At 42.2% G+C, this 11,383-nt stretch overlaps 1 protein-coding gene across 1 annotated transcript; it reads left to right on the plus strand.

Annotated features, from left to right (window-relative positions):
• The first annotated feature begins 9,206 nt into the window (after nt 1–9,206).
• Nucleotides 9,207–10,403, plus strand: LOC132264235 (uncharacterized). The gene is made up of 3 exons (XM_059764351.1): nt 9,207–9,218; nt 9,266–9,724; nt 9,963–10,403. Exons 1-3 carry the CDS (start codon nt 9,207–9,209, stop codon nt 10,401–10,403), a joined length of 912 nt encoding a protein of 303 aa, XP_059620334.1.
• The last annotated feature ends 980 nt before the right edge of the window (nt 10,404–11,383 follow it).

Genomic DNA, 11,383 nt, shown 5'->3' on the forward strand with positions numbered 1-11,383 from the left:
AACCATTGAGGAATGCCATTGATATCTGTTTGCAGAATCCCTTGCGAAGGTTGCCGGAAGCACATGAAGTGCTGTATAGTTGCAAACTCTCTTCTCACTTTCGCTTCTTCACACTTGATCACCTCTGACCTCTCAATTGCGCTTTGAGAAAATCAATAAACCTACTCTTTAGCCACATGTTAAAAAGATCCACTGCACAGAGTCAATAAATATCGCAAGTTAGCCAAAAATATACCACGAGGAATTATGCAAAAGAGTGAGATGTTGCTAATAAAAGGCGCCAATGAGGTGGAAATTTTGACAAAAACTCCCAGTGCTCAACTGTGAGGGAAAGTGAAGCCGAAGACCGAGACCTTGATTTCGTCAAATTGCAAATAAGTTTTGTGTTTACTTAAAAAAAAATGCTTTGACTCATATGACCAAGTCACGAATGCAATTGTGGGCGAAAAGAAGCAATAATTTGAACAGATGTAGGGCAAATAGTGTGTGAAATAATTTATTTTTTAAATCTGCTTCTATAATGTCTTCTTATGATAGAAACCATAAATTCTAGTCACTTAGCGACGAGGACTACCATTGTGTGTATCTTTTCACCGTCGCATCGTTGACCACATAATTATGTGAAATATGAAACACTTTAGTGCCACTCAGTTGAGTGCCAACATGTTTTCGTAAAAGATCGAGCAGGGAGATTTCACAGAAGCCCCCGTGCAGAGATCACATTCGATCCGTAGCTGCAGGTTCGTCATTTTTCAAGGTGGAGCAAATCATTAATTTGCATGAAATTCTGTATTTTTCCAAGTTCGTGTGAATTCCTTCTTGACTTATGGCCCAATGTGGTTCCTCTTGACCTCATCTCTTTGTCTCTGAGTCACCGACAAAGGTGGCAAATGGAGGCGTTGTGTTGTGCGGAAATGGATCGAGATGGGACGATCAAATGGTCTGCTGAGCAAGAAGTTGAGCAAGAATGGCTGTTGATCTGAAATTCAAATTTAACTACCATCTGGCAAAAGCCCATTCTGACTCCCCTCCTGGGCCTTAATGTTATCTAATGCTTAACTGTGATGAGCTTTAATGAAATTGAGTGCTTTTAGCCATCATTTTGCCCGTCTCTCGCTGGCAGAGTGGCTCCTTTATGAGCAATTTACCAACTCCATAATTCACACAGACAATCTTTGACTTAACTCTCGTGCCCTGCATCGCGCAAAAATGCGGAAATGAGACTCGCTTTGCCAGTTTAATTGTGATGAGCATTGCCATTTCCAGATGAAAGGGAGGCATAACATGAGCAAATGAATGAGATTGTGCACTTGAGGAAATGACGATGGAGCGACAAATGCGGAGGTGGAAGCATTTCCACGGCGTGGCATTGCGTGAAATTGACTCTTCCGCACCTTCACAGGCAATGCGACACCTTTGCCAAGCGCAAGATCAGGTCTTTGTTCGCTTGCCTGCAAATGAAAGTGAAACTAGTCTGGAGAACCAGAAAGTCATCCCAGCCGAGGCGCTAACTCGTTCCATAAGCTCCTTCTCTAGAGATCATCACTGATGATCCTCAAGACCATTAATCAACACTCCAACTATCGCTCAGAGCATGTGCCGCGGAAAAACAAAGACCACTTCAGTCCCATGAGAACTTGCGCATCAGCTCTCGGATGGTGTTGAAAAAGTAAAGTGTTTCACACTAAATAAGACAATTCCTAATCTGTGTCTATTTGAATATTGATATTTTTCCAAATACACTTGTCACAAAGAGACTAAATGTACAGGTGAAAGGGTTAATATCTCCATTGATGGCATATCATCGCGTGTAATTCAATTAGATCTCTCTTGAGGAGTTGTCATCATCAATGGACTCATAACTCTTCACTCAATTGCAGCTCAATGAGTCGTTGCGCAAGCATTAATAGCCTTCATCGGATTGATGAGACAAATTGGCATTCTCAGACGCTCCTCAACTTCGTGAAAGTGTCCGCAGAATTGCTGCTTAGCGAAAAAATTCACGCGAATTCTTCTCATTAGTGACAATTTAGCTCACGATGTGCGACCATCTTGACTGATTTATGGCCACATGCAAAACCTCGAGAGTTTAATCGTCATCATTTGCATGGCATGATGAAGATTTTTGAGGAAATCCATGGCGCTGAGATGCTCACGCCACACTTTGAAATTAAAATCAACCACGAAAATCATAATTAAATCCTTCAATTAAAAACAAATAAAACGGGCGGCCGATAGGCAAATTTTGACCACTCTCGCTATTTGAATATCCATTTTCTCCCAGGAAATGCAAAGATCGCGTGGATTTTTGATGAAGGATTTGATCGATTTGATGACTTTTTAATTGCGACTATTCCTTCGCGAAATTACGATTAGTGAAGCCTTTGTCTGCCTTGTGGTAATGTGATACGGAACGAGACGAATATCTAAGATGGGAGAAGTTGAAAAGCCAGCAAAAGCGCACATCTGCGAAGCCTGACCACAAGACTTCAATGGACTTTCACTGCACCTTCCGCGGAGCTTCTTCGCTGCAGAATTGCATCGGACGCATTCTGTGAGAGTCTGCGGGTTGCACAACTGGTCCGTAGAGTCTTTATGAATTATTCAGCGAGTCTCTTTTAATCGACCCAGTACTTTCTCGTTCTTCGATGACATCAGCTTGCATAAGACTGGGCATCTTCGGCATCTCTCATGGTAGCGTGCGACTCTCTTTCGCCAATTAGATTTATCACGTGCTCCGCCGCGGCAACTTAATGTCTTGTTCGAGCACACGGGCATTCCATCAACATCCCCAATGAATGGGTTTCGCGCTCGCCAATTTGTCTCACATTCTTCACTCCACTATCTGCAGTGGCCACTTCTTTGTCTTACAGTTTTATAACGCATTAAAGTAGATATTTCATGGGATTAAATGGGGAATTTTTGCGAAAACGGCCAACATTGGAAAAAAAGAAAAGACCAGGAAGATATTTGTCAACTCTGCTCATGCGCGTTTTATTTAAATTATTTCAATTTCATTAACCATAGGAAAAATTATCAATTGAAAAGATTTCATAAAAACGCAATAAATCAAAAAGACTGACATAAACCAAATCATATTGAAAAGTGAAAAGAAGCACTTTACTTTTATTGAATTGTGGTTAAGACACGCGATTTTGTATAACCAAATAATAAATTGATATTAATGGCGCGAAATCTCAACAATAACTGAAAAATTTACCATAAATTTTAAAATGTTGGTTGAACAAGAATTACGGCACGTCTGGATGATGAAGAGGCTAAATTTACGACTCCTTGAATTGCGAAATCCATAGAATTATCCCACATTTCCTCCTGGGTGAAAATCCTTGTCTTCTCCACACAACACACACTCGATGATGCAACGTCAGATGCAAGACAAGATTTTGTGGGTGAAGCGAAACCACTGAAATTTATGGCTCTCCCGTGGTTGCGATCATGTTTGGTGGAAATTGTAGCATGACGCGCGCAATGAAAAACCTCTCTTTTGATGCAATATGAAATGAAACAAGCTCAGAACATCTTCATAAAACTCATCGCAACACATTCGAACAACATCGCAAGTGATTGTTTGCCTTCTCTTCGTGTTTACTCACTTTGAGTTCAATATTTGTCCACTCTTTGTTCGGCTAGTGGCACAAATATTGATTAAGTGTCTTTCAGAAGCTCTTTTGACAAATCTTAATGATAAATCAGAGCAAGCGCTGAGGATCATTTCAAATATTTGACGCAACTCCATAATTTTATTTGATTTATGGAGTTTCTCTGTGCATCTAACACTTTTACTTAAAGTATCATTTACCAAAAGCCTAATTACGCTTTAATAGTTTCAACATTTAAGCCGAGATTACTCTTGTCTCTCTGGTTCCACCTTCTTTCAACTGCCAGACGTGCTTTCAATTTTTCCGGCAACATCACGTTTTTTGGGTGTGACAAATGACTAAACAAACCATTCTGTGATGATCATTTAATCAGCCACATAAAATGATCAATGAATATCTCTCGCGATCATTTTTTTTCCGCTGCATAATATTAAATATTCAAATAGCTGAAGAAAACATAATGAAGACAAACCATTAGTCTTCAGCCTCTTCAGCGATAATATTTCATTAATTAAATAAAGATATTCCACAGCCATGAAATTTTTCTGTCACTGCCAGACGAAAGCCTCTCACTATTGAGAATGAAAAATTGACGAAGATTTATTTGCAGCATCGCTATTTGGAAAATTAATCCATCTTCCAAATGACTCGTGGGACATAAATCAAAGGGAATTTTATAATTATATGCATGAAATGAGAAGAAAAACATATTTTTTCCCCCATGTGAGATGATGGCAAAATGCGGATTTTCTGATGATTCCTTCACCGTTGGGATTTTGCAACATAATTTTTAGGCCACAAGACGAGGTTAATGAGCAAAATAAATCTTCTGTCTTTTTTTACGTTCTTAACTTCATTTCCATTTCACCTGAAAACAGTCGCGTGGTATTTGATTAAAAAATTACACGCGAACAAGTGTGGGAAAAATATCAATGTGAAGACGCTGCTGAGCACAGAGATTCTCACACAACCGAGTGAGGCTTATCAGTGTCACAGCGTCGACAAAGTAGTTTAAATGGCATCAGCAACGCTTTGGTATTCATTCGACGACATTATCTGCATGTCTGATGGCAGATAAGCGAAGTCAGTGCAGAAGAACTCACATATATCAAGACAGATTTACGCTTTCGCAGATTCCACAGCAAAGAGTGTCTTTTGGGAATGCATTTGGCGCGTGTGTTGCATCTGAGAATGCCAGGAAATGCACCACAAAAGCCCTTACCCAACGCAATGGGTAGCAGATTAAATAAGTCTCTTTCATCGTATCAACCGCAGAGATGTGGAATTAGTTTTATAATTTGATTGTGACGCAAACATCGTGTTTCTCCTCACATTGATTGATGGAGTGCCTGGCGGGTTTCGCGCCAAAATTGATGATCACGATAGGCGGTTTAAGGCTTAAGTAAAAATAAATTGATCCGCACTATTATTGCACGTGTTCGATGTCGCTTAAGTGAATTATATCCGATGGCCAGAGAGTGCGAGAGAGTGTTTTTTTCCACCATGAATTGCACAATCGATTCCCACCAGCAATGCCACGGATCCGCCCAGCGATGGTCGCGCATCTGAAGAAATTGATGGAAAAATTGCATTTTTCACCAATCATTTGTCACGCTTGTCATCGGCGATTGCGGAGAAATCTGGCGATCATCAGAGATGATGCCTTTAGGAAAGGAAGTAATTGCCTCGCCATGACCTTCACATAGAAACTGTGGGAGTTTCTCAGGTGAACAGAAGAAAAGACCGTCCGGCCTCCACACTTACTCGCATTTTTATACCTCACACACTCTCGTGTCCAATTATGCTTTCCCACCGAGCAAATGGAGATTCACCCAAATTAATTGGTGATGGAAGATGCCGGAACAGAATCTGTGGACAGCGTAGCATCGCTGCATCATCATCAATAATCGCTCTGGCAATTTCCCCGCAAGACACCCATCATCATAGCAAAATTGACCCTTCACTTGCGTGCATCTCGGATCGTCCCAAATCCAATTTTGCATAAGCGCATTGCCAAATTACCTATTTTCCCGCGACGAACTCTTCCCATGCGACAATTTTCTTGGTATTATTCAAACGACATTTTTGAATTGCATTTTACAAATTTTTTTGAAAGCTTTATTTGACACATTAGCATTGCGAAGTCGTGAAAGCTTCGAGTGTCTTGTTTTGTTGCCAAAATATTGCTGTGGACAGCCAAAGTGAGAGTATCTTATTATTTGCTAAATTTTTATTGTTGATGACTTGTTAGATGGGGAAATTTTTACAATTATAACCGGCTTTTGCATAATTCATCTAATTTCAACTTAGATAAGCCGAAAATTAATTTGCAATCGCGCAATATGCGCTTACAAACCCACTCTTCATCAATTTTTATAAAACCGGGCATAAACATATGGATTAACCCAGTAAAAATATGTATTTAAAAGCACCCGTGAGGAGGATTGGTGACCTTTTCTGGTCTGGACAAGTGCAGAAGCTTTTCTATCGTGAAAGTATTCACTGAAAACGTCCAAATATTCCGGTAAACTCAAGCCTCCTTTATTGCTTGCTAAAAGTATGAGTCTTCAGGCGTCAATCGCATGCCAATCAAGGCGATACTCTGAGGGCAAATTGCTGAAGAAATGGGCGCCTAATTGGGGCGGAGTGCAACTCATTTTCTCCCACTCGAAAGATGATGAGAGGCAATAAATTGTGCGATTGCTTTGAGAGACGGATAAATCAAAACTATCATTTGAATGGGCCTTTATGTCAATTTTCGCCTCACAAACACCTCTAATAGCCGCTCCAAGACTCATCCTCACGAACGCCTTCGTCGTTGCGTAATCGCCATTAATACGATTATAATCTGAAAGTATGTTGTCACATGTTGTATCAAAGCAGCGATGACTTCGGGGCGGTTAATTGTGTGATAAAAGATCAATAAAAGTAAACACGGTATGACAGTCTCCGCGAGTGAGAGTGGGAATGCCAAAAAGTGCCCAAGTACAAGTTTTCTGCGCATGATGGGACGACATAATGTGAAAGTAAACATGATTTCCGATCGGAAGAATAGCCGAGACGAGTGTTGTATAACATCGATTGGCGAATTTTTGCCCATTTTCAGCCATAGAGTCACTAGACTGCGTTTCTTTCGCACCTCAGCTGCCTTGGTAATCGGCGAGAGAACATGGCATTGTTTGGCGGGAGCCCGCCAGGTAATTAAAAGTTTGTTTTTATCCAATTCCTCTCTTGGGCAATTCTCTATGCTGGGAAATTGCAACATTGCCAGCAGAGATGCTGGCAATCGGCGGAGCTGAAGAGAAGACCGCACAACTTCACTGGCTAGATTACAATAGAAAGAAGAGATCTAAAGCGATCTTGATTTTTCAGCTCTGATCTAATGAATTTGATAACGAATGGATGTAATTCCATAACTTCGCAGAAACAAATCATAAGAATTTCTTGATTATTCTCCATGCCAAATTTATTAGACAACAAACTCAAGATATGCCTTTCTCGGCACCTGATGAGCACGTGTGTTGCGAAAGCAGCGATTAGTGCCATTTCATGTGGATCTGCCATCATACATCAGATTATTCTAATTTGTCTCTTTTTCCATCAATCCTCTCGCGTCCAGTGGAACGCAAAAACCGGACAGAGGCAAAAAGGAGCTACGAGAGTGTGCGAAAAGCGGGTCATCACTTATGAAGATGTTACATAAAATTAATTAAATGATTGATTTTTCGTCATGAGGGCCGTTCACTCTCTGTCTCAGGCGAGAGCACTTGGAATAACAGCTTCAATTGGGCAACAAAACGAAAGACATCAGCGGTGAGGCGACGAACCCGAGTCCCTTTCTTTTTGCGTTATCGCGCACCGACAATGCTTCATGACGATGATTTACATTTTTATGGTCATCGGGTTCAAGATGCGTGATGATGATAATTGCAAATGTAACACAATTACACACATTTAGTGGCATTGCATAACACTATAAGTCGCTTCTGTGCGAGAATTGGGACAGAAATCCCAGAGAAGTGTGGGCAAAAGGTAGGAAGTTTCCTGCTGAGAAGAAGAAATGTGGTGAACTAATTGGATGAATGGCTACTCATGGCAATAATCTCGCTGTTGATTGCTTTTGGTGGGTGATTTATTGGAAATGGGAGGATCTCGCAAGCACTTTAGGTCAGTAATTTAGTGGTTTATCGATGTGCAATAGTGAGATTTGATCTCCTGTAATTGAGAGTGTAATTCAACTAAGGAAGCCTTTTTGCATCCGATTCTACAAATGATGATATCGAAATAATAAGCATTAATAGCATTAATTGACAAATTTCTTGCCCCTTGAATTGAACTTGACTACCGCTTGTATTTTCACTCAACGATTAAACGAGCATTATCTATTAAATTCATTTGATTGAATAGATTTTCCCAGCGATGAAAAAAGCGGATGGCATGGACCGGAGAGCAAAAAAAAGAATCCAATTACCACACTTGGATCTTCATCATTCATGTGAAGTTCATGATTGATCTGTTGGCCTTTTCACTTTCACGCGTGAGGCAAAAAAGGCGTCCAATAGGCAAAATTTGGCCATCTCGTTGATCTCTGTTGTCTCGATCTTCAATCACACGTGGAGCTTTTTTCCGCCAACTTGATGCATTGTTCGTGGCAGAATCTCTTCCGACAGTGCGTCCGGGGAGGGTCAGTGAAGACAATGCGCCATAAATATCCCACCGACAGTTTTCAGTGGAAATGGAAGTGAGATTTCATCCGTGGCCTCACCATCATCAATGGGATGACACCAAAATCCACTAAGCCAGTGTGGATTTGCGGCGTTTTGCCTCACGAGCTCAGGTCTAAGAATGCAAGGAGAAATGCCACGAGAGTCTGAGAAGAGTCACGAAATTGTTCGTGCATGCAAATTGGCTATTAGATTGAGAGTTGTGAGAAGGGATGTCGTGCACTAAATCTTCACGATAAATTCATTAATTTCTATGGCATAGAAGAAAATGCTCAATATATTTTATTCGCTTGTTATGTAAATGGAACCTCTGTATTTTCCGGTAAGCTATTCCTCCGGAGAAGCCTGCGGAGTTGACCCAAATCCCTGGCTACTCCTCCAGTAACCTCCTTATCTGCATTCCCACCACCTTCTCCCGACTCTCGGCGTCAAGTGAAAGAAAAAGTGCCGTTGAAGATGCTCTCGCGTGCCGACCAACCACCTGAGCGACTTCACTTTCGGTTTCTGTGGCGGGAGTCTCGAAGCGTTCCTCCCACCCGCCCGCCGGAAGGGGGGCGCTCTTCGTCTCGGAATGTCTCTCTGGCAATCTCTGGCCGTTTAGGCCAGTATAAAACGGAGATTGGCCCAACGGAGCGCCACAGTATTGAGACCACTGTCGGTCCATCAGTGCGATCAACCCCCAGTGGACCCAGAATGAGGTCGTTAACGCTTCTGGTTAGTGCCGCCCCGCAAGGATTTACACTATATGGATTACCTGTGAAGATCGAGTGAAATATTTCAGTGATTTCTGTGCTATAGTGAATTTGCGTGACTAGAAATTGAATCGCTTATTCTTTTGGATTATCTCACTCGATCCATCACAATGGACTTGAAGGTGCATTGCAGAAGTTTATTTCCTAACTCGTAATCTTGCATTTCTAGACAATTTTCGGCTTTGTGGCGGCAATTCTCGCCGTTCCAGTTGCCGAACAGGACAAAGCAGCTGCCCAGGAGGCTCAGGAATCGGATCTGCAGCGCGTGAAGCGAGGTTTTCACCACCAGCCAGAGGGAGTGTGGAAGAAGAAGCTCGTGTGGAAGGAGGATTGGGTGCAGATCTGGCGAACGGAGAAGAAGCAGGCGTGGAAGCAGGAGTGGAAGAAGATCCAGGTGCCGATTTGGAAGAGTATCGAAGTGCCCATCTGGAAGGAGATCCAAGTGCCTGACTGGAAGATCCACAAGGTCCCTGCCTGGAAGGAAATCCAGGTGCCCATCTGGAAGGAAGAGAAGGTGCCGGACTGGAAGAAGGTGACGAAGCCAGTGTGGCGCGAAATTCAAGTGCCCGTGTGGAAGGAGATTCAGGTGCCGGATTGGAAGCAAATCTGGGTGCCAGAGTGGGTCAAAGTGAGTATCAATGCGCAGTATTGTGGCAAAGTGAAATTCAATGCAATTGGGACATACAAGAACATGATTTCATTCAATTTCTCCTCCAGTGATCACTCCTTTTACATAATTGTATGTTTTCTGGTAGAGATACAAGATCAAACAGTCTTGCGATGAGTGAAATTCTCTCAGAATTGAAAGTGTGTCATTGCTCAATTTTTAGAATTGACCCAATGGTTTGTTTTGCTATCCCTTTCAGATGGGAATTCCTGGCGAGAAGTACCTTGGCAAGGATCACGAGGGCTGGGAGTACACTAGTCACGATCTGTGGCGCAAGAAGCTGGTCTGGAAACCACAGTGGAAGAAGATCTGGCGCACGGAGAAGAAGCAAGAGTGGGTGCCCGAGAAGAAGCTGGAGTGGAAGGAAGAGTGGGTGCAAATCTGGCGGCCGGTGAAAAAGCAAGTGTGGATCACTGAGAAGAAGCAAATCTGGAAGGAGGAGAAAGTGCAGATCTGGCGGACAGAGAAGAAGCAGGAGTGGGTGACGGAAAAGAAGCAGTTCTGGAAAGACGAATGGAAGTCCATTCAAGTGCCAATTTGGAAGGAGATCCAGGTGCCCGCCTGGAAGAAGGTGTGGAAGCCCGTGTGGGAGAAAGTGTGGGTGCCCATCAGCCACGGTCATAGCCACGGCTGGGACTAGAACGTCGTTCGCCTGGTGGATGAAAGTGTGAATTGCAGTCATAGATCTCGATAGTCTCGCGGGCGCCGCGGCGTTATTGCTCTGTAAATATTGCGCTATCCTTTCGAATCCCTCTTCAAAGCTGCCAGCTCGCGGGAGCCAAGTCGATGGAGAGCTCCCAAAGGAAGGAGGATTAATACTCATTGGGATATCTTCTCTCTCTTCTGCACTTCCTCAAATGTACAATTAAATCATGCAGTCTGCCCTGTCCCTTTCGACCTTCCTCGAGAGCCTGTAATACCTACACTTCTCATCTCAGCCACGAATAAAGAGAAACCGACTGAAAATGCACAAAGCCAAGCGGGGAGAGAGAAGAAAATGTTGAACAATCATTGAGACATGAGTTTTTTTTGTAAATAAATGTGTAATAAATATTACCTGATAAAAAATACAGTCTTTCTGCATTGTGAAAAGGATTTCTTCAGTCCATAAAGCTAAGAATCGCGTCACGATGGAGAATCAGCATTTCTCCTCCAATTACTCAATAAGGCAATGAATTTATATAAGATTCTCTGTGAAACTTTTCCCTTGCAACTCTCTCGAGAGCCATTGAGAGAAATTCTCACTTAATTGCCTTTATATGTCACTCATTAACAGCTATGGCCCATAAGATAAATGAATTCACGAGTCTTTGTCTCCACAATCTTACACCTCAATTTGCCTTCAATGGCAATATTTTTTTATGTAATTTGCGCATCAAGAAAAATCCCAAACACCTCAATTTCAATCAAGAGCCCTGATTAGAGAGTCACATAATTGCGACAAAAGTGAATCTTCACGTGAAATTCATACCATGAGAATTTGCCAATGAGTGAAATGACTTGAAAGAGTTGTAAATGTGTTTTTTTCATGTGGGAAAATTATATTCAAACGACATGTGAATGTTGTTTATTCAGCTGTTGAGTGCCAGAGAGTGGATGGCTGTTGATAAAAAGCAATTC

This window comes from Phlebotomus argentipes, unplaced genomic scaffold (assembly GCF_947086385.1).
Source record: "Phlebotomus argentipes unplaced genomic scaffold, Phlebotomus argentipes genome assembly contig_32, whole genome shotgun sequence".
Taxonomy (NCBI): domain Eukaryota; kingdom Metazoa; phylum Arthropoda; class Insecta; order Diptera; family Psychodidae; genus Phlebotomus; species Phlebotomus argentipes.

Coding starts and splice junctions, on each gene's coding strand:
- LOC132264235 (XM_059764351.1), top strand. Junction 9,725..9,962: donor GGGTGCCAGAGTGGGTCAAA/GTGAGTATCAAT, acceptor TATCCCTTTCAG/ATGGGAATTCCTGGCGAGAA.